General features: G+C 53.3%; 1 protein-coding gene across 1 annotated transcript in view; it reads right to left on the bottom strand.

The window, feature by feature from the left end:
- Positions 1–6,234: 6,234 nt before the first annotated feature.
- Positions 6,235–23,781, bottom strand: part of NSUN2 (NOP2/Sun RNA methyltransferase 2) — a 28,156-nt gene continuing 10,609 nt past the window's right edge. The window contains exons 7-19 of the mRNA XM_049648292.1: positions 22,870–23,062; positions 20,700–20,774; positions 19,499–19,629; positions 17,333–17,406; positions 16,623–16,753; positions 15,910–16,006; positions 13,259–13,410; positions 12,912–13,004; positions 12,021–12,156; positions 11,267–11,347; positions 10,867–11,005; positions 9,732–9,771; positions 6,235–6,785 (exon numbers count right to left, since the gene is read on the bottom strand). Coding sequence (XP_049504249.1) covers positions 6,494–6,785; positions 9,732–9,771; positions 10,867–11,005; positions 11,267–11,347; positions 12,021–12,156; positions 12,912–13,004; positions 13,259–13,410; positions 15,910–16,006; positions 16,623–16,753; positions 17,333–17,406; positions 19,499–19,629; positions 20,700–20,774; positions 22,870–23,062 — 1,634 coding nt within the window. The 3' untranslated portion in view covers positions 6,235–6,493. The remainder of the gene's footprint in view (positions 6,786–9,731; positions 9,772–10,866; positions 11,006–11,266; positions 11,348–12,020; positions 12,157–12,911; positions 13,005–13,258; positions 13,411–15,909; positions 16,007–16,622; positions 16,754–17,332; positions 17,407–19,498; positions 19,630–20,699; positions 20,775–22,869; positions 23,063–23,781) is intronic.

The following is a 23,781-nucleotide window of genomic DNA, read 5'->3' as shown; positions in this document are numbered from 1 at the left end:
TTTCTGTTTATTATGTTTCCTCATCTCTAACTTCTTCCCCTCCCCCCCGTCCTTGGTTGGACTCACAATTTTGTGACTCTTTCCTCCAGCCCTTGGGAAGGCACAGTGCCTCTCTCGGTCTTCCTGCCATATTGGCAAGCGGGTCTCACTGGCGGAGCAGATGTGAGCCTGCACCTGTGTGTGTGTGACCCAACCCCAGGGGACGGAGCCAGACCTCCCGCATGCAACTCTCCAGCCCAAGGTCTGTCTCCCGGGGAACCTGCGGAAACAAAAACACTGCTGAATCGGCCTTAATGCAAACTCCGGCCTCCCTCCCAGGCAGGCCAGTCCGGCTCACCTTGGCCTTCCCTCACCCACCCAGACTTGATGTCCCGGACATGCTGGGAGCAAAAGCCTGCATGGTCACGCATTGTATGTACTGTGTCTCTTCTGCACGGGTGGCTTGTCTAACAGTTTGAAGAGCCCCCCGCCCCAAAATGTAAATGGATCCAATGCTATCAGTGAGAGATGACTGATTATTAAAAAGCGTAGCCGTCCACAGGTACTGAACAGACCCCTTTGCTGTGCGCTCTGGACTCTTGTGGTTGTCATTGTTTAAAACCGGTGGAACTACTTAGAAACTTTATTACCATTTTACTTTAAAAAGTGCAGTCCAGGAGCGCCTGGGTGGCTCAGTCGGTTGAGCGTCTTATTTCGGCTCAGGTCATGACCTCACGGTCCATGAGTTCGAGTCCCGTGTCGGGCTCATTGCCGACAGCTCGGAGCCTGGAGCCTCCTTCGGATTCTGTGTCTCCCTCTCTCTCTGCCCCTCCCCTGCTCATGCTCTGTCCGCCCGCCCCCTTCAAACATAAACAAACATAAAAAGGTTTTTTTTTTAAAGTGCAGTCTTTCTCCAGACGCCAACAACGATCTTACAAAAAATCTAATCGGGACACAAATTTGCGTTATTTCCCAGGCGGTTGGATACTTTTAATGCGAGGCCAACGTTTACCAGTTTCTGCTAGTTTTTCATCCACTAGTTTAAAGCAATCTTCACTACTGCAGTTTGGCTCTGAGGGCGGGAGGGACAGGGACTGGGGCCGTATTTGCTGCTGCGGCCAGCTCCTGGGCTGTGCGTCCCTGGCCGCTTAGGAGATGCATCCTGAACGCCCCGCCCCCAAACCGAAGGAAGGAGAACGAGAGCACAGGAACCACGCACGGATGCTCGGTTGTAAGGGCCCCACCGTCGGGACCGACCGCACCACCGAGACTCAGCACCGTCCCAGGAGCAGACCGAGGGGGCAAAACCCACAATTTCAGCCGCTGCACACTTCACCCGCATGACCGGTCTCCCTTGATCAAAAGGTTTTACTCAATCCCAAAAGGAACCAAGGCCTGAGCCCAAAAGCCCAGCCTCCACCTTGAAAGGCTTGCTGTCCAGGGCTGTTTACACTCAGCATGTCTCACATGGTCACAAAGTCAGCGCTCAGCACCCCCGATCGGGAGGGTGCCATTGCTATGCTCATTTCACAGATGAGGAAATGGAGGTCTGGTGACATTAAGAAACTTGCCCAGGGTCACACAGTCAGTAACCTACTGTGTCTGTCGTCTACGGCCACACAACGGTCACCCCAGCATCTGGGGGCTTGGACCATCTTGTCTCAGATTCTGTGGGCCAGGAATCTGGGTGTGGCTTGCATGGGGGGGGGGGTCTGCAGCTTCAAGGCCTCTCCCGAGGCTGTGGTTCTCTCAAGGAGGGGCACAGACGGCGGTCACGCTTGCGGGGAGCATCGCACGACGAATAAACTTGTCACGTCACTACGTCATACACCTGAAACTAATGGAGAATTGCGTGTCAACTGTACTCAAATTTTTTTAAAAACTACAAAAAACAAAGACTCTGCTCGGGAAGGACCCACTTCCAAGCTCATGTACGTGGTTGTGGGCAGGATTCAGGCGCACAGGGCTGGAGGGACGGAAGGGCCTTCACCGGTTCCTGTTCTCCACGTGGCGCTCACTCCATCGGTGACTGAGCCAGTGCGGGGAAGGGTCGGCACAGCAGGGCCGAAACCGCCATCCTCGGAAGGCGCCGGTACGAGGCCGGCCGTTGGTCGGCATCTGCAAATGTGGATTTGGGGAGTGTCTCCCCACCCTAACGGATAAGGAGGGTTCGCTGTGCCCGAACCGCTCACGCTGAAGATACACAAGGCACCTGCTTTCCTGGTGGAGCTCTGGAGCTTTCCACGTGCCTGTGCGGCCCCGGTGTGGAGTCTCTCGTGAGCTTCCCCGGTAGACATTTCACACACGCCGTCCCGTCCTGCCGGGTGAGCCAAGCGTGTGCTGCGCGACTCCCCTGGGCCAGGGCTCTTGCACCGTGGGGCCTGGTTTCCCCTGGAGGTCACCCCGCGCCCCCTTCCCTCTGAGTCTGCACTCCTTCCTGGTATGAATCGGGGCTGGGAGCCCAACCACAGTCTGAGTCCTGGGGAACCATGGAACCTAAGAATGGTCTTGGGACTCTGGACTCCGCCAGGGAGAGTTCTAGCAGGACAGAAGCCACCGCCTCTAAAACTCTACGTTAGAAGTACGTGTGCCATCCGTCCTGACTTGGAAGCCACTCACCAGGTCCAGCCTGAGCACACAGAGGGGGTGCCGGGGGCGGGATCACGGGGGGCAGTCTGGGAAGCGGTTACCCCCGGGGGTGGGCAGCAGGAGACAGGATTCAATGTGAACGACTGCCTCCAGGGGCCCACCCTCCACGCCACGCCACTCACCACGCCATGCCACTCACCACGTGCCACAGATACCCAGAAGGGCAGCGGGAGATGTGTTTCCTGAGAAGTGCTGAGGACGTAATTGGATTTTCTGGTGTGAAACACGACCCACGGGGTCACAGGCGCCCTCTGGACTCATAGGCATGGCACCCTTTCTGCGCCACTTAAATTTATTGACAAAGAAACATTTTTAAATGTTTACTCTTGAAAGAGCGAGAGAGCGGGGAAGGGGCAGCAAGAGAGGGGGACGCAGAATCCGAAGCAGGCTTCAGGCTCTGAGCTGTCAGCACAGAGCCTGACGCGGGGCTCGAACCGACAAACTGTGAGCTCATGACCTGAGCCGAACGAAGTCGGACACTCACTTAACTGAGCCACCCACTCGCCCCCTTAAATTCATTTTCTGAATGTGTCCAACACTCCCATGGTTCAGTGTTCAAAATCTCCATCCTGACCTTGGGCCTCGGCCCACCTAGATCCCCTCCCACAAGGCAACCAGAACGGTCAACTTCTTCCGTACCCTTCCTGAGTCGGCTGACGCACTTTCCGAAGTTCGAGCGTGTGTAAGCATGTGTTTCTTCCTGCTCACACAAAGGGCGGCAGAGTAAACACACTTCGTGCACCCGGCCTTAGAACTCTGTGGGACGCAGGGACCGCCTCTCCGGGGTTCTGCCCTTGCTTCTGCGGAACCACCTGCCCATCTGCTTGCCAGCTTCCCGAACCGCACCGTGCCGCACTCCCCTTCCCTGCGTTTAATTCCGTTCGTGTAGTTGTCCTCAGGTTTGGGAAGCAGCAAAATTGTACATGTGGATTCAATTCACATCTCAACCCAGACAGACCCTAATTACTCTGTGCTTTGATGAAAGTGAAGTTTACATGCGACCAAAAAAAAACTTAACAGATTTTAAATAGCCTTAATTAAAAAACAAAACAAAACCATACACATATAAGTACGACACTTGTCCCTCTGCAGATTCCTTCATTTCTGGCAATTTCGAAAAGCGGCTAAAATCTTGAAAGTCACGACAGCATGGCTGCTGCACTGCGGACGGCCCGTTAAAAGGGATGTAATTCAAGGCAGAGACCCCCACGTACAGACCCAACTGGCTCTACTTCTGCTGGTCAAGACTTCTTTAAAAATTGGACTCCTGTCTTTTGTCACTTCTCCTGTGACATTACTGCTTCAGTTTTCTTACCTGTAAGTAAGGTTAGTCACACCCCTCCACCTCTATTAGGTTGTTGGATTAAATGAGCCACGAATTAGTAATCACTTTGGGTCCCAGGGCTCTACGCCAGTCACTGCCCTCCATCCAAAGGTCTGCGCCCTTGAAATGCTCTTTGCCAGGTGGCCCCACGCTGCACTGGGTCTGTAGGGGGCACCAGAGAGATACCGCAGGAAGCTGGCCTTGTGTCTCTGGGCTGTGGTGCCCTGGGTCCCCGGGCTTCTCCACTGGGAGTGAGGCACTCAGACAGTAGAAGCCCGGGGGGGCGGGGGGGGGCTGACATCTGCTGTACCGGTGTGACGTGTGTGTGTTTGTATGCGTGCAGGGCGTGTGTCCACAGACACATTTAATTCCTAGTTCTGTGTGGTTCGTAAGAAATGACCCCTCGTGGGGCGCCTGGGAGGCTCTCCGTCGGTTGAGCATCTGACTCTGGCTCAGGTCACAGTCTGTGAGTTCAAGCCCCACATCAGGCTCTGTGCTGACGGCTCAGAACCTGGAGGCTGCTTCGGATTCCGTCTTCCCCTCTCTCTGCTCCTCTCCCTCTCGCGCTCTCTCTCAAAAACAAGTAAACATATAAAAAAAAATTTTTTTTCTAAATAAAAAAGAAATGACGCCTCAGTAGCTATGCACACACCTACCTCCAGATCTTGGTTTCCAACCACCGTGCTCCATGAAAGCGGGGGCTCCCCAGGGGTGACTCCAGGACCTGGCATCTCACCGTATGAGAAAGCAGCATGACGGGTGCGTGTGCAAGGCCAGGGGGACCAAGTGGAAGCGGCTCCCAGCAGCCATTTCGGGGACAAGGTGGGCAACAACATCAGGGATATACATAAATGAACGTGAAGTGACCGGAGGAGGAGGAGGAGGAACAAGGAACGTTGAGGACAAACCAGTAACGTGGCAGAGCGGTGGGGGACGGACCGCCCGGAGACGCTGCAGCGGGAAGCCTGGTACGGAACAGGTGCACGCAGTCCTGCGGCGTCTCCCGGCAGAGTGCGGGACCTTCTCGTGGAGACACGAGGCCAGCACACGCCACGCGAACCACGGGAAACCACGTGAAACCCACCAGGAGGCGGACAAGTCCACGAGGGCCTCGTCCCACGTCCCAGTGAGCGAGCGGAGCTCCTCTGCAGTATTCTTGCCGAACACAGGACACAGACCAAAGCCGAAGCAGTCCACAAGGTAACTGACCTGTGACCCCCGAAAATGTCACCATCACGGAGGACAGACAGCCGCTCCGCATCGGAAGGGACTCGAAAGGCGGGACAGCTGGACCGGGCCGACAGGTGGGACGGTGGCCCAGGACTGAGGGTCATCTGACGTCAACGTCAACGCGAACGTTTATGCTGCAACCACCTACCAGGTGCCGCAGGAGGACACGGGGTCATTTGCCACAAAGAAAAAAGGTCCTCGTCTTGGAGTTGTGATTCAAAGAGGTGGGTGGGGGAGGGGAATCAGCAGGGGCTCTGATAAACTAAGATGGTAACAACTGGGCCAGCGAGGGGGCAGGGACCTGACGGTTCTCCACACCGCACTCTCCTTTCTCACAACCATCACACTTCTGGAAAACCCTCGCCACCAGCCCCAGGACCTTGCCTGGCACGTGGCAGGAACTCAGGAAGCGACTGAGGGAAAGGGTCCCCTGCAGCGCCTGCCTGAAGTGTATCACCTGCAGGCTGGGAACCACGGTGCCCCAGGGGCCCAGGTGAGCCCCCAGCCAAGTCCACACCTCCTGTGACCCGACCGACTGGACCCTCTGGCACAAGGAGGGCGAAGCCCACAGGAACGCTTTGTGACACCTTCACGCTACAAGTCCTTTGACCAGCTAAGAATGCGTGAATTCTACCATTTCCATTTGCCCAAAAGGAAGTTTAGTCCTTCCGCCTCCTGAAGACTGAAACGGGTCATTCGCACATACACATCGTCATCAACGATTTATTTAAACGTTCCAAGGATCCCAACCCCATTTAAAGACTAAAACCGCAACATCCCCCATTCAATAAAAGCACACAAAACTCTCATAGTACCACAGCCCACGAGACAGCTCTTCCTCTGAGAAAAGTTTATTTGACTTTTATTACGAAGGCACACAAGTCATCTGAGGCTTCAGATATTAGCCCACCGCATGTGATCGTCACACTGTTAACGTGCAACTTCACAGCTATTAAGGTTTACAAAACGGTCTTCCAACGATTCAGGAGTTAGATTCTTTCTATAAATAATAATTAAAACAATAATTAAGCCCAATAGAGGCGTAACAAAAGGGACCTGAAAATTCCTTCAAGGGCAGTTTTGTTTCTCGATAGAAGTTTAAGACCTTAACGGTGAGAGTCTACGACTGCCTGAAACACCCACCATGGACCAGCTTTGCCAAAGAAACCGTAAACGGGCTAAAAAAGTATCGTGAAAGCAGCACTGAGGTCATTTACAGACTGTTCTATCATTTCCACCAGTTTTCAAAAGTATGCACTTTGTGGGTCAGAAGCTCCGGGTTTGGCTCTGGGCACCCAGGTGGAGGCCTCCTCACCGGGGCAGGGCGCCCTCGGCCGGGTCGGGGCCCGGGGCCGCGTCCACGCTGGCGCTGGCGGCCGGCTCCACGTCGTGTTCCGCCCCGGCCTCCTCGGCCTCCGGCGGCCCCGAGCCACCCGCGCTCTCAGGCGCCAGGACGGCCCCTTCCTTCTTCTTCTCCGCCAGCACCTCCAGCCCCATCATCCTGAGATAATGAAGCCGTTCGTTCTTGGGCACAAAAGTCCGAATGGAGGCCTTTCCCCGCCATCCACATAACACGATGGGACACTGGAGGGTGTCCGGTTTCCTACGAACAAGATGGCTGTGCGTGAGCGTTAAGCGTCCTACCTTCATCTAGAGAGGGGAACACACAGCCTCTCCAGAAACAACATGCCTAAACCCCGGGGGGGGCATTTTAGTCTGTGATCCTACGGAAGGTTTTCTCAAAGGCCGATCAGCAACTTCCTCACGTCCTAAATATCCTCGACATCCTCGCGTTGGCTGGTTTTTCTTTCTACAAGCTCCCAGTGGAGTAAGCCCCAAATCCAGAGTTCACACACACTTCCGATGCCAGAATCTCTAGATTCTTCCAGCTGCTCAAATGCGAACACGGGTCACACCTCACACCACCAACAACAGGCACGGCTGCCTGGGGCCTCCCCGCCCATCGTCGGAGACGAGGCTCCTTGCAGGTTGCAGAGCCGGGCCTGGAGCCCACAGCCCTTCCTCGCCACCCTCAGCGCTTCCCCTACCTCGGTCCAGGTGACCCCGAGTTTCCTTGGCCCCCCAACCCCGCAGAGCAGCGTGGGGCCCCCATGCACCGTGCTCACTTGTTTCCAGCCCGCTGGGTCACCGCCTCCTGCAGTCCGGGGATCCGCCTCAGACCCCTGCCCACCCGCTGGCCTTTCCTCGGCTGACCTGGCAGTGACTGTCCCGCCCCCGTGTCCCTGACGAGCACTACGCAATCATCACTGACTTTCAAACAAGACTCTGGTCTGGTTTTGTGGCTCCTAAAGCCCCGCTCCATTAACCCCACGTCCCACCGCCGTGTGACGCCAGGCATCAGTGACGTGGGCAGAGAGAGAAACACACTCTAGGTTAAAAAAGCAAACAGGGAGGCTCCCGGGTGGCTCGATCAGTTGAGCGTCCAACTTCGGCTCAGGTCACGATCTCACCGTCCGTGAGTTCGAGCCCCGCGTCGGGCTCTGGGCTGACAGCTCAGAGCATGGAGCCTGTTTCAGATTCTGTGTCTCCCTCTCTCTCTCCCCCTCCCCTGCTCGTTCACTCTCTCTCTCTCTCAAAAATAAATATTGGGGCGCCTGGGTGGCTTAGTCGATTAAGCATCCGACTTCGGCTCAGGTCATGATCTGACGGGTCCGTGAGTTTGAGCCCCGCGTCGGGCTCTGCGCTGACAGCTCAGAGCCTGGAGCCTGCTTAGGATTCTGTGTCTCCCTCCCTCTCTGCCCCTCCCCTGCTCGTGCTCTGTCTCTCAAAAATTAACATCGAAAAATAAATAAAAACAAACAAACAGAAAAAGGGGCTGAACCAACACGAGACACAAGCCACTACCAAGAGAGGGAAGGACACCCGTGTCCGTCTCTCCAGGGGGGTGGTGGGGGGGCGGGGAAACGTGGACAGCACGTTGGTAAGAAGGATGAGAGGAATCGACCGGAATTCCCAAACTCCCACCTGCTTTTTCTGTACTTTCTCCCCAGTAATTCCCGCAGCTGTCTTTCCGCTCTTACAACAGGTCAGTACGGGAGAAGCACCTGGCGTCACTACTGCTAAAGACCACATCCGGGTCCTTGTCTGAGCGGTTCTGCGAAACCGCCCCCTGTTCCTGACACCGCTGGCCCGCCCTTCTTCCTTTCCGTGGACCTTCCGGGGGTCCGGGAGCGGGCGAGGCGTCCCCCACCTAAACCACCTCCTGGCCCGGCTGCGCCAGGAAAGCCCGTCTCCGTCGTGCACAGAAGATACCTGGTAAGTGAGATCGACACGGGCGCTCCGCGGCTCGGCGTGTGCCTGGGTCTCCTCTGTCCTGCTTCGTGCCCCTCCCTTTTGTCCCCGTTTCACAGATGCGGACCTCGGATGCTGGCCCAAGAGCCCGCGAACCCTGGTTCCCGTCTACACCGCCCCCCGCAGCTCTGGCACCGTGCCTGTGGCGGACGCGGCATCGACACGCTCGGGCCCCGAAGGTCCACACCTGGGACTCTGAGTCCCCTCGCTTCCCAAAGTGTGTGAGCGGCGGCCTGCCAGCGTCTCCAGCACCTTCCGACCCAGCAGGTGAGCTCTGCCCTCGCTTCCCCCTTCATCAGACAACATCTGCCCCGTCAAAAGCCAGAAGCCAACCCACGAGCTCCCACGCCTTCGCCCCCACAACCCACCTTGTCCGCACCAGCCCCAGACGCACCAACCCTTGGTCCCCGGCACCCGCCTCCCACCTCCCCTGCTGCCCGATGCCGCACATGCTTGGGCCACCGTCTTCACAGCAGCCGGAGGCCGTGGAGACCATGCAGGGTGCTGGGGCCTGCCCCACCTCTGCAAGCTCCACCCAGGCTGCCTTCCGGCCCGTTCCATCCCCAGGACGGGTGCTTCTCGGCCTCGTCACCACCCAGAGTCAGGCCAAACACCACCTCCCCGAACACGGCCCGTGGCCCCACCTAAGCTCTCCTGCAAACCCCTCTCCAGCCCCGTGTTCTTCCTCCTCCTGGAAGAGGGGTTTTACTTGAGAAAGCGGCCCTGGGTGCAAATCCTCACTCCCCTCTACCTAGCGAGGCGCGTTGGCCACGCCCCCTGGGCTCCTCGCCCCGCTTCCAGCAAGTGCTGCCCACGGGACCTAGTGTCCACGGGCACCCGAGGGCCGCCAAGGAACAGCAGTCAGTGAGTGAGCTGTCTGTCTGCTTCAGCGAAACCCCACACCCTGCCTTCAAACAACGCTGCCTGACGCGTGACAAGAAACCCGCAGACACTGGCCGACCCCTCGGTAGAGACAGGACTCCACGTCTCCTGACTGTTCAACCTGTATGCTCCTTCTGCGGGAGACAGAAATCAGAGCTAGATTTCCCAGGCACAGGGAGAAAGTTCTATACGTTTAATTCTCTAGGTAGAAGCTGAACGTTCTAGGAGAAGATGACGTACCGGAACACTTGTCCTCAAGTTCCCACAAGGCCATCTTCAGGAGCACGTTCCCGACAGGCCCCACGGCCACCCACAGACCCCCCCACCCTCCGCTGACAGGAGCTCCCGCACTTACGTGGGGTCCGGCTCGTACTTCAGGACGATGCTCCCCTTGGCTGGAAAAGAGACAGACAAGTGTGGGCCAGGCTGCCGGTCAACAGACGCCGTCTGTGTGTCTGGCTCTGTGGACGGCCAGCAACACACAGCCTGCACTCCTGGCCTCGAGGACCTCCGTGCGGAGAAGGGGACTCTTTGTACCCGGACACGCAGAGCCTTTGGCAAGCCCGGCACCGAGTGGGCGGTCCACGCAGCCTGGCGGAGGACGGGTGGGACCCTCAGGCATTTCCGGGAAGCCTCTCCGTCGCTCTCAGCAGCAGGGGGATGGGGAAAACTACGGGTTAATCCTCAAAATTTGAGACGAAACACGTAACTGCTCCCGCTTCCAGAAACAGCATGACACACGCGTGAAAACCGTCAACAACGAGACTGCCACCACCCCCCTGCAGGATGAAGACGAAGAAGAAAACAAGACGGTGCCCTCGTCCCTGCGATCGCGTCAACTTCAGGTGCGGCTCCCGCCCGAGATCACGGGACACCGCGTCCACCCAGCACATTTTACGCCCTTCCGTTCCGAACAGAAAACACAGAACCCCAGAACCACAGTAACTTCGTGGGTGCAGTGTGTGTGCAAACTGAGCCAGAAACAGTGAACACGTAATAAACAACAAGAATGAAAAGAAAAGTTAGCACCTCTGGTGGGATTATTTTTATTCTTAGGTGAAAACATCACCACAATAACTTGAAGTGGAAAGTTTATGAAATACCCAAACAACATGACCAACAACCCTTTCTGGCGGGCTAGGAAAGCAGCCTGCTTCGAGCTGGCTGATTCAATGCCAAACGAACCTGACGGCCTGTGCTGGTGAGTGCCCTGTGCCTCCGCACAGGACGGCCAGGCCCCAGCACCCACAGAGCGCCCTCCCTCCCCCCATGAAGGCCTGGGGAAGCAGGGCGATGTAACGGATGCCTCTGACCCTCGGCGTGCTAAGACACCAATCCCATTCCCACAGAGCCCTCTGGAAAACGACAGTGAAAAGAAAGCCACACTGTATTAAACGTAAGACGGAAGAAGACCTAAGCAGCTTGAACACCGACATCCTCACTGTCTCTATAAGAGCAAATTATGCTTCTATGCAAGTTAAACTGCTTACCCAAGTCCTTGGCTTGGCTGTAGGTCTCACTGCTAAGTTTTCTAAAAAATGGGTTTTCCTGGGTTAACAGAATTTTAACATCTTCCATTGACACCGTGATAATTCTTGAATTAATAAATGGATACAACGTGTATATTCCCTGTGGGGAATAAAGAGACGCCACCATTATGAACGGTAACAATCACCCACCGTCCCCAGGGCCTTTCCACATGCCACGCCCAAGCCTCCCCTCACCACAGCCCCTGGAGAAGGTGTAAGCGAACGCGCCCAGGGGAGTCAAAGAAGCCGGCAGGGCTCTATTCGCCCGGACCCATCGGACTACCTCAGCAACAGCCGTCTGCCACAGAGCACGGCAGCTCAGCTCACGGCTGCTGCTACCCAAGCCTCTTTCCCAAATTACCTCCTGAGCTAACCGAAAAGCACAGTCAAACTCTTCGCCACTGTTATTCCGACACCAGACTTTTATCCCAGTGTTTATAACCTGTCGGTCAAGACACAAGACGAAACACGTATGACCAAAAGCCAAAGAGTCGATTAAAATACTCCCTTCCAGCACAAGGCAGAGCCGCGAGGACGTGCTGACAGAGCACGGCAAAGCTGTGGAAGTCGTGGGGTCGGAGCAGGGGTTCTCTAGCCTGACGCTCTCAAATGGTGTTGCTTTTAGGTGGCTTAGATCGACTAACAATCACAACAGACATTAAAACCAGGAAAAGCTCTGAAAACACAGGGACACGACACACACATTCCATGGGCCGTCAAGAGCAAGGAGGCCGTCGCCCTGGAAAACACTAGGGGACACCCAAGCGAGCAGAGTAGAAGGGGCGGAAATGAGGTCTCAGCATTGGTTCGGAAACAATTTAGATGTCGTGCACCTCCAGACCACACCTGGAGATCTGCCAGGGAGGAAGCAGTTGGGAAAAGAGCAGAGCAATGAAGGCAGGGCCTAGGGGCAGAGAAACGAAGGAGAACAGAAGGGCCCGTAACAGCAAGAGCGCCCAGGAGCAGCAGCCGGAGCTGTGGACGCCCCGTTCCGTCCCGAGGACACACCCACCTAGCGCAGCCCGCACCTGCTGGGCCGGGCTCAGGGCCCCCTGTGCGAGCCACCCCGGAAGCGGACCCAGCCGGGCCGTCCGGCAGTCCCACGCACGGCGTACCTTCACCCTCTCGCTGTTATTCAGCAGGACGTTCCTCAGCTCCTTGGAGACCATGTAGAGTTGCCTTTTCTTCCCTTCTGTGGTTCGAGTCAACAAATTCATCTTTGGGAACGAAGGATCCAATGCGTAAAATTTCCTACGCACAAGACAGAGCTGCTGACGAGTTCGGTTCAAGTGTGACAGACGGTCTCCAAGCAGGACGCTCTTCCCCGACAGAATTCGGTTTCAAGACTGTGGCTTCCGGCACTCGCTCTGCTGTGCGGTCCCGTCTCCTAAGCTCGATCGAGTTCACCCAAAACCCCAGGCAAGTTTTACTTGCGGCACAACTAGACCAGGGACGTGGGCAGACAAGTGCGAGGCCTCTCCGTCACCTGCTGCTCCAGTGACCAGGACCTGAGAGAACACCTCTGCTACTTGAGAAACGCCCTAAGGGGCAGACCCAAGAGGAGGACCGATCACCCACATGCAGCACAAGTGCCCACCGTGGGAAACGTATACTGACGGGAAGATGAACGGCGGGAGCTGTTTACCCTCAACCTTTCCTCTCTGTTCCGCTTGGAGGTTTCCAGTCAGGGTCCCCAACCTCCCACCCAGACCCACTCTTCTCCCCTTCCCACACGGGGGCCCAGGCAGGCAGCCCCCCCATCTGGAAGCCTAGCTGGGTCACGGACATTCGGGGCCCACAGTGCCCCCCACCCCCCGGCCCCGGGCACTTCTCGGTCGCCGGCCGCTTACACTGAAGTGCGTGGTGAACACTCCCTAGGATTTCACCCGGCTCTAGCGTGCGGTTACGTGGAAGGAGATACTACACACGACTAAATAAAAGGCACGATGAAATGCGATCAGTTACACATTTATGATGAGAATTTAGAAGCCTGAATTAATTCTTACTGGATCGGTGGAAATAACGGGTCATCTTCAGGAATAAACACGAACGGGTCTTCTTTAAACCCAAACAACTTCATCTTCTTGGATGGAGGAGGGCTGAAGACAGAGGCAGGAGAAACACCACCCAGGTCGGAGGGGAGCATCGGACGCCAGCAGCCCACTCTCCACCCCCCGCCCAGCCCTCCTCCTCGGCCTGCGCAGCACGGGCCCCCCGCACACAGGCTCTGCAGGGACCCGCACCCCGTCAAGCACAGCGGAGCCCACACTGCACCACCTCCAGGAGGCCACGTGAGCCAAGGGGCCGGGAAGACACGAGGACGTCAGGGACCAGACGGATGCCCTCTTCTTACCCACACACTCCGTCTTTCTTACTTCCGTTGTTCTCTACGTTCTCAGCTCTTTCCGTGATCTCTGTGTCGTCAATTCCACCGACCGGTTTACTCTCCAGCTCGGCGGGGTCCGTGGGGCCCGACCGCACGGGCTCTCTGGGCTCGCCCTGCAGCTGCAACGGGAACAAGTGTGTTTACACTCCGAGGGCAAGCCACTCTGCACTGCCACAGGAAAACTAACACTCGGCACCCGAGGTGCATCCTGTTTTTCTACAGCATTTTATATGTGAAAGACAAGAGAATTTTTTGCAACTATCTGAAATCTATTTGCTATGATGAACGGAATTCACGGGCATGGTTTCTTTCGAAGTTCTGACTTGGGCTCAGGTCGTGATCTCATGGTTTGTGGGTTCAAACCCTGCATCAGGCTCTGTGCTGACACTGGGGAGCCTGGAGCCTGCTTCGTATTGTGTCTCCCTCTCTCTGTCCCTCCTCTGCTCGCACTCTCTCTTGCTGTCTCTCAAAAATAAACAAAAACATTAAAAAAAAATAAAATAATTTAAAAAACATGCCCCCCAAATTCACGAAGCTCTAAAGCAGACGAGCTGGTGGGACTCATGCTGTGCAACAGTGCCTCCCAGAAAAATGTTTAATTTAAAAGTAAAAAACAAGGGTGCCCTGATAGCTCAGTTGGTTAAGCATCTGACTTCAGCTCAGGTCATGATCTCACAGTTCGTGGGTTCAAGCCCCGCGTCAGGTTCTGTGCTGACAGCCCAGAGCCTGGAGCCTGCTTCGGATTCTGTGTCTCCCTCTCTCTCTGCCACTCCCCAACTCATGCTCTGTCTCTCTCTGTCAAAAATAAATAAACGTTAAAAAAAAATAAAAAATAAAGAAAGTAAAAAAACAGCCACCCAAACCCTCTGCCCAGGCTGCCTATGCCCTGCCCACCCCTGTTGGGCTCCTGGAAACGCGGCCCTGCCCTTCACAGCCTGTCTCGAGTGCCCCTTCCCCACGGGCCACCTCTGCATACTGTCAACGCTCGAGTCGAGCCTCACTTGGCCAGCACACCTGCCCTGGCTGGGATTCCAGCCGTGTTTACGGGCCTCACTTCTACACCGGGGCGTCCCGAGGACAAGGCACCGGCGTCCTCAGCACGGCCCCAGCAGCGCTGAGCTGTGCTCGTGTGCAGGGCAGGTGAACGAAACACAGCGACTCAATGAAAAGGAAAAAGGAACTGGAAAAACAACAGAAAAGGAAAACAGCAGTAACGCTAAACGAGCAAGTGACGCCACGCCGGAGCAGGCAGATCGGAGGCAAGTTCGACGCCCATCCACGTAGGCTGCGCCGGCACAAGAGTGTCCACGCGGCACGTGGCGAGGCGACGTACCGTGTCACACGACAGGCCCTGCACCTGCACAGCGCCGCGGCTGTGGGCCACGCGCACTTTCTCACCACTTCAGAGGTGACCAGGGCAGGGAAGAGGCATCTCAGAGTGTAAGTTCACACGGTTTTAAAAACCGCACAGAAGCATGTAAAATAATTCATTCATAGTTTGTTGTAGGATTACCACAGAATGAACCTTTACGCTGGGATAAATAAAATATTACTAAAATCAATTTCGCTTTGGTTTTTGCACGTCCCAAAGCGGCTGCAAGAATGTGGAAGTTACACGTGTAGCTGGCGCTCCAGGTCTGAGAGGGCAGTGCTCAGAGCTCCCGCCCCGGGACTCGGGGGGCCTGGAGTCCAGAAGACGAGCTCCACGAGCATTGCCCTCGAGCCTCTAACTCGGGCAGCACAGTGGTGCCCAGAGGTGCGGGCTCCCGCTGTGCCGGGCTCTACGTGCACACGGTCATCTGGATCAGCCACGACCCAGGGACGGTCTCCTCTCTGCTTCTCCGAAGGCTAAGCATCATTTGTCCACGTCCGTAAGCTCTGATCCGAAGGAAATGCTGACCTTCAGACTGTGATTCCCGCTACATTCTGACACGACGCAGGCTGAGGTACGCACTAACAGAGAGAGGTCACGTCGATACAGAGAAGAGTGGACACCACGCAGCAAGACTCGAAAGGCCGCCCTCTCACCGACCTCCCTGCTTCGGGGCCTCCTACAGCATCCAGGAGGCAGGGGACTCAGGAAGACAGGCCGGGCCTACTCGATCTCCTTTTCAGCCAGGCCTGGACAAAGTCTCATGGCCACCGTTGAAGACAGGCCGCCTTGAGGCTGGCAGAGCTCTATCAACCTGCGACAGGCCGAATGGAAGCAACCTCTGGGGACACAGCACCGCAGTCAGCTCGGGGGGCTCGGATTCTCGGGGGACACTGCACCGCAGCCAGCTCGGGGGGCTCGGATTCTCGGGGGACACTGCACCACAGCCAGCTCGGGGGGCTCGCACTCTGAGCCACAGAGCAGTCATGGTGTCTTTTCGATCTGCATTTCAGATGCAGAAGGAGCGTATTTGCCCAACTCTGCCTCCTCCAGGGACCTATCCCTTTATGACGCTGCCGCTTTTCTGCAAAGTAAAAATTTAGATGAATCCCTGCGCCTGCCACACACACGCTCATGGACAGCTGCTCTCCACACCCAAAAACTATCCCAGTGACCATGGTCAGCGTCTGCCTTGAACACACGAAAAGAGCTCGTGATATGCTGCGTCACTTCAGAGGACACTTACCTTTGGTGGACGCTTATTCCATGGCATTGAAGACTTTTTCACCAATACTGCCACAAAGAACCCGCCGGTATTCTGATGATGTGGTAATATTCTAAGACTAAAAAAAAAAAAAAAAAAAACACAGTGAAAACTTTTTAACTGAAAATACATTCTCTTAGGGGCACCTGGGTGGCTCAGTCGGTTGAGCGTCCGACTTCGGCTCAGGTCACGATCTCACAGTTTGTGAGTTCGAGCCCCACATCTGGCTCTGTGCTGACAGCTCGGAGCCTGAAGCCTGCTGCAGATTCTTTGTCTCCCTCTCTCTCTGCCCCTCCCCCACTCACGCTCTGTCTCTCAAAGATGAATAAATGTTAAAAAAAAAAAATTGAAAAAAGAAAATACATTCTTCTAGTACTAAGACAAAAGCTGCAAAGGTGATCTGTGACAGAGAAGTCACGTCTCCCTGCAAATATTCACACCCCCCTCACATGTGGAACGGCCAGCGTGTAACGTGTAGAAAGTTCGTGTGGTTTGTAGAGCACAACCGTGTAAGTTCTTTCTGCTTCCGTTATTTATAAATGCTCAATGCCAGCAGCCAACAGGAAATGAGAACTTCTTTCTTGCTGGGAAGTTCACATGCCTGGGGTCAGCCACGGGCACAGCCCAGGCCTCGCAGGAATGCCGGGGGCCCGAAGTCCCCCCTCCCCAAGCCTCTGAGAGCCCCACAAACCCACCACCGCTCCAGATGCATCGCCTGTAACCTCTCCGGGTCCTTTGGTGGGAACATGGTGGGCCGGATCTGGGTGTGTCTGCCGTGAGGAACGGCCTCCCACTCTGAAAACCACTGTCCATCTTTTGTCATCACCTATGAACACGATGGCGGAATTCTGCATTACCAGCACTATCCAACAGTAAGAAATCACACGGTGCTGACGTAAATGCTGTCCACACGATAAATGGCGAGTCTCATTTCTCTCCGAGGCTGAGACTGTGTGTGCACGTAAAATTGCAATAATCTTGTGTTCCGTAAAACACGATGATCATTTTATAAAACAGCATTTTCCGTGTAGATTTTTTTTTTTAACAAGCCTCAGAGTGTTTCTGGTTCAAAACTGAAAAGTGAATTGTTTCATATTGGAAATGAAGCTTGAACCCCAGCCAATGATAAAAATAAAGCACAGCTACACTTACAGGGATAAGAATAAATAGCTGATTTCTAACTGCAGAATAAAGACAGGGAAACTTTTCCACTGCCAGAGAAAAATACTTGTATAATCGTGTACCATTTGTCATTATATCTAGTTTTGAAGTTAATTCTACATCAAAACTGACCGCGTAACTAAAAGCAGCGTTTATAGAAGTCACCCAAATACGGACGCTCTCAAAGCGCCTGCTTGCTCAGCGGTACGTGCTCCCACGACCAGGCTCCTCCCAGAAACATCACCTTCCACTGTGTGATTCCAGGCATCCATTTCAGTCCCGGCAGCTCGGAAGACACGTCAGCGAGCTCCAAGGCACCTGGGGACCAAAAATAAAACCTCTTCACCTTATACCCAAAGCAACCGGGCGCACGAGATCACACACCGTGTGATTTATTTCTACGAAATGCCCAGGGAGGGCAATTCCATACACACAGCACCTCAGTGGGTCGGGGGTGTGGACCGCACAGGCAGTGACCACACGCGGGCGGCTCTCCGTGGCGGGGGGGGCAGGGGACTGAAACGGCCGGGGACTGGACCGCAGGAGGACTATGCGCGTGAGGTCACTAGTCATACCCTTACGACGGGGGACGCTGAGGCGTGTGCGTCACAGCAAAACGGAGCTTCAGAAACGAGGCGGCGGCAGCGTCCCGCCCGTGTCCCAGGGGAGCCCACGGCAACCGTGCCCGCTCCACCCCTGGCTTCTAGACACACACACGCCAGTTGGAGGACACGGTCTTCGTGCCCTCGTGTCTAACACACACCCCAGAACCAGAAAGCAACATATAAAGGGAACTGTGAACATCTGTAAACGTTCTGTGTCAGGCCCAAGCCAGTTTCCTAAAAATGCCCAGCAGGGCATCGGTCCAGCTTTGAGGACATCGTGTCTACGGTAACATTACAAGAGGCTGTAAGACGGGGCCATTCCGGGGATCCTTTCAAATAAACCTCCATCCACAGACCGTGGATACAGACTGGACAGCCTCACAGAAGGGGAACGTCCAACAAAGCTCCACGGAAGCTGTGAAAACGCACACGATCGTAAAAACGAAGCAAAAGAATCCTCAAGGCCGAGGTGGAACGGCCTTGTGGAACGGTTTTGTACGGAACCCCCCACAAAAGCACGGCCCTGACTTCTACTACGCTATCTGAATATTCTCACTTTGTTAAAAGCAAACACCGAATTCTAGTGCAGGTTTGAGGAAACTAAACCCAACACAAAAATTCCAATCGAGAGGACTCCGAAGGGGTGAACAACTAAGGGCAGACCCCACGGCACGGGTCAACCAGGCACTGAGAACAAGGTAACTGGAAGCCTAGACAGTTGGCTTTCAGTCAGGTTTCAAGCTACTTCATACACGTGCATGTGGTAAGTTTGGAAGTGTCTTATTCTGGATCGTAGTTAGTTTGAAACTCCTCGTTATTTCCTTTAAGGACAAGATGACGGGAAAAGCTAACATTTCAGTAAAAGCTTACACAAAGGAAGAAATATTTTACGACAAAACGTTGTGAAAACTGGTTTAAAAACATTTTATGCACCTGTCCAGTTTGTCCGTATCCAGCAGTGTGGTAAGACCTCACACCCGTTAGGACGGCTACCGTCACAAACACAGAAAATAACAAGGGCTGGTGAGGACGTGGAGGAGTCGGGATCTGTGCACCGTCGGCGGGAATGCCCTCCAAAACTGAGCAGTGAACCACCATCATCCAGCAATTCCAGAAGATACTCACCAAGAAAACTGAAAGCAGGGTCCTGAGCGTGTACAGCCGGGGTCACAGACGCACTGTTCCCAACAGCTAAACCGAGGAAGCAACTCGCGTCCATGGACAGATGAACGGGGTCAACAAAATGTGGTGTAGGCCTGACGTGGGAGATGTTCAGCCTTGAAGGCTGAAGGAAGGGAATTCTGTCACCTGCTACAGCGTGGATGAACCCTGAGGACAGTGTGCTGGGTGAGATACGCCAGTCACAGACACAGCATGATCCCACAGGGAGATCCCTAGCGATCCCTAGACAGACTCGAGACAGCAAACAGGAAAGTGGGGACTGGTTTCGTGGGTCCATAATTCCAGTTTTGCAAGACCAAGAGCTCTGGAGACCGGCTACGCGACCACGTGTTCCTAATGCGATGGAAATATAGGCTTTGAAACAGTTAAGGTGGTAAAACTTCAAGTTGCGAGCGTTTTACCACAACTACAATTCTTTCAAAAAAACCACCGTGGTAAGGACGGACATCATCTTTCAAACTCGAGAGGTAACGAAACATATGAACTGGACAATCCTCGAAATTCATTAACTACGAGACATCCGCCACATAAGCATGTTTTTAAGTCAGGGCACCTCACCGTAGGGTTTAGAGTGTAATTTAGCAAATGCCCAGGGTACGGTCCACGAGAATATAGACTCTTACCTTCACTTTTCTCCAGCAAAGACGCTATGACCGCCTCGTCTTCGATGGGGTTCAGCGAGCACGTGGAGTATACCATGCGACCGCCCTCCACCAGCTGCTCAGCACCGCGCGTGGCGATCCGCAGCTGTAAGCTAAGGGTGGACACCAGGTCACCCTGGGACCGAACGTGTCCATGCGGCCCACAGAGCACAGGCACCTACCACACCACGTGTTCGTTACACGTTGTCATGACAGACGTACGACAAATTACGAAACAACCCCCAGGAAAAGAACTCTTTAAGGCTGCAAATGAAGTCACAGTAAACCCACAGGAGGTGGTTCGTGTTCACCAAATCAGCATGTGTCCGTATAAACAACACGTTTGCTACTCTGTTAGCCTTTCCCAACATGCCAACGAGCAAAGCACGAAGCTAATGACTGAAAGCAACGTATTACGGGAGTTTCACTATGAAGAGGCCTCTGTACCTGTGCAGATATGCGACTTTTCTTTCTACGAACAACTCATGTCCCTTAGCACTTTCTAATCCTAATACCTACTTCACAAAAGCGATAGAGTATTTAACAGAGAAAAACATCTCCCGCCGGCATTATTTACGGTGAATACTCATTAGGACACTGCACACCGCCCACAAGTCTACAATTACGAATGTGTAATTTTAATGTTAAAAGGAAAAAAAGACATAGTCCTGTAGACAATATAATCCAAACTGGTGTGGCTAACATCCCTACGCACAGAAAAACCACTGAAAGGCGTTAGACATTACAGAAGTTATCTTTGACTTATGAGATGTTCTTTTTCCTTCTACTTTTAAGGATTTTTCAAATTTTCTTTAAAGACAGTCAATAAACACTTGAGATCAAAATGTTAGGCAAAATAATTCAACACAAAAGAACAGAAAGCAGAGAGAAGATGAGTGAGACACTAAGGTAAAAGGTTATTTTGTGGAAAACAGAGGTTTGAAATGTTACAGGAAATGGTCCCAAAAAGCATTTTAAACAAATGTGTACCTGAAATGCATATGGTCTTCAGTTTACTACTCCGAAAATGTTCCAAAAACAACCGCTTCTGATACGTAAGCAAACTCTCTCAAAGATGACCATTAATTGGCCCTTAGAGTCCGGTGAACTCAAGATCCGGGCACCGAGTTACGAAACTGGGCGATAACCCTTCCCGACCCTGCCTGTGCGACGCCGGACTCACCCGTGCAGCTGCAAGCTGTTCAAGGTCGTCCACTTTTTCCAAACGTCAATGTTTTTTCTCATAGTGCCATCCCCACTGGAAAGGAAGATATTTAAGAACTTACAGCTCTGTTCAGGTAGACGATTAGAATTTATCAATTATGTCCTACTCCAGCTAAATTACAAAACAGGTTATTGTTATTATAAACACCAACAGAACAGCTAAATAATAAACAGTTATTATATATATAACTGTACATATATGTATATGCATATTTGTATATATATATGTACATGTATACATATATGTATATGTATATATATATAATAACAGCTAAATAATAAACAGTTATTATAAACACCAACAGAACAGCTAAACTCTCACAGACTACAATCAACTTTCTATTTCTGCTTTCGGGGCCACTCTAAATACATTAAACTTTTAAGTTATACTTGAATTTGCAATTAAGTTAGGAAACAACAGATATGAACAGAAAACCTCATTCAAAACTTAAAGAGGTAAACATAGGCTTCCGTGTGACAGAAATACTAGCAAAACTAATTTTGAGACCAGGACATGGAACCGTGAATATACAGAAGACGTGTGGATCCTGTTACTTAACAATTCGGTGAATCAACGGTGGCATTTTAATCAGATTTACATGAATAACAACAAACTTACACTCACAGGGATTTTCCACAGTGGATTCAATTAAGCCAATGGAACTTCTTTATTAAGAGCTTTCTGCGTAGCAGTTAAATATTTTTGATTTTCTACTTTTATTTAATGGAAATTACTTCTATGTTAATTTTACAATACAGACCTGATGAATTAATCTTCCTGTCCACATCTAACTTTATCTACCCATTTTTTCCCAGGGTAATTCCTGGAGCTGCTGGCTTTCTGTGTAAAGCTGAATCTCCCTTGGACATCTAGGTATCTGTCTTGAGGGGAAGGGGCTGCGGGGAGAAAACATCCCGAGAGATCTAATGGCTTTCAAATGACATCCCTTGCCTGCACAGTGGTGGCTTCAAATTCTGCCGTAATGTTTAGAGATTTCTTCAACTTACGCCTCAGTGCTCAGGTTACCACATTCTCCTAAGATGACATGAGACAGGAATTCTAGGTTTCTTTTCTTTCTTTCTTTTTTTAATGTTTATTTATTATTAACAGACAGAGAGTGAACAGGGGAGGGGCAGAGAGAGAGGGAGACACAGAATCCGAAGCAGGCTCCAGGCTCCGTGCTGTCAGCACAGAGCCCGATGCGGGGCTCGAACTCAGAGACCGCAAGATCATGACCTGAGCCGAAGGTGGATGCTTAACTGACTGAGCCACCCAGGTGCCCCAAGGAATTCTAGGTGTCTGATCACAAGAGCACAGGGATGGGAAAACACTGACCCAAAGGAAAATCAGACAACTGTGGCTCGTGACCCATGTTAAATTTCCCTTCACAGGGGCATCCTTTCCGGGATTTGAAAGCGCACTCACACTCAGTATGCGCAACCACAGCTTTCACAACGAGCTCTGCCACAGGCAGGCAGTCTGCCGCGGTTTCAAAGAGAGAGTCTGAGATCGGCCATTGTACTCAAAACACTGTGTTCTGGGCCGACGGAGTTTTCCGACAGACAAATCCACGTGTTCAGAGTCTTAAACACCTACATCACTGCCTCTGGGAACTTAAAAGATGGCTTCAGTGCACAAACACAACTGTACACACGCAAAACAGTAGGTTCCTCCAAGGTGCCAACTCCCGAACTGCAGCGTGCCGAAGGACGTCACACTTGCCACGAAAACCCAACCTGATTAGGGGTGGCTCCTCAACGAACTGCTTTACGTAGTCACCGCTCGTGCGAAGAGGAGTGACGGGGTCAAACAAATCGTTCCTGACATCCACCACGGCGAGAGTTACCGCTGTCACTCTCTCGGGGAGTTTAACTCTTGCGGAGACGGTACAACCGTCCCGCCTTGTACCTCTTTGTTTGGGACCCTATCTCTGCTGTGCTTGTCCATCACTAAAACCGTGAGGATACGGTTCAGGGCCACAGAGTCTCCGTGCTCCTCCCAGCTGCCCCGAGAACGGCACCTACAGTTGTGTGTGTGTGCGCACGCGCGTGCAAGTTAATGTAGGCCACACCTCATGGGATCTCCTTAGTGGATTTCCGGCTTTCTGGCCTCTTAATAACACAAATACCTGCAAGGGACATCACACAGAATGCGATCATAGAAGAGAATCTCTTTCTTCCCGTTCACATCTATTGTGAGCCGAGGTATGCTGGACGCGTCGTGGTTCACCACCATGATGCAGGGGCTGCTCAGCCTTTTGGCCTGGTGCACGAGCAGATAGCAACGCTTGTTGTCCACATCATTCGCAATGACAAACCCCTCTGAGAACATGAAATGATAGCGTCAGGCGAAACGTAGCACCCGCAGGATAATTTTCTACAGTACTCAACCTCCTGGTTGGCCGGTGAGGAGCAGCAATCCACCAAAACGTAACACCCACGCTTAACATTTGCCAGAATTATCTGAGCAGTCCAAAACGGTGGCTCAGCGTAGCTTTTTCCAGTCACCTCGGATTCCCAAACCGCAAGATTTATTTTTCCGCTTATTCAACAACTATTCGTTTTGTACCAGTTATCATGCCAAAAGCATCTTTTCCGTTATCTTCGCTAACAACTAAAATGGAGGCTGAGGGGAGAGACAAAGCTGTGGAAAACAAAAGAATCACCTGACAACTGTTCAAAATACTGCACCTGTATGCTGGGTCCCCACTGCAGACCCTGTGAATCGGAAGCCCTTTTAGCAAAGCGATTAGTCAGAGAAGAGAACGCCTAGGACAAAGCTAAACAAGCAGGCCCACGAGAACAGAGCGGGAGCAGGGGGCTTGCACGAAAGGGGGAAGGCCGGGAGGGAGGGACGTAAAACGGCACGAGAGTAACAACAGCATTCTTCAGCCGCGGGGAAGGAGCCCCAGCAACGTTACAACAGCCTGAGCACTCCGAGGGCTCAGAACAGCCACGAGTCCGGGCCTGACGCCCACGTGACACGCGAGGGCTAACACTGTCACCTATGCCGCGGGGGGGGGGGGGGGGGGGGGGGGGGG

Source organism: Panthera uncia, assembly GCF_023721935.1.
Source record: "Panthera uncia isolate 11264 chromosome A1 unlocalized genomic scaffold, Puncia_PCG_1.0 HiC_scaffold_17, whole genome shotgun sequence".
NCBI lineage: Eukaryota > Metazoa > Chordata > Mammalia > Carnivora > Felidae > Panthera > Panthera uncia.
This window is presented reverse-complemented; position numbering and strand designations above follow the sequence as displayed.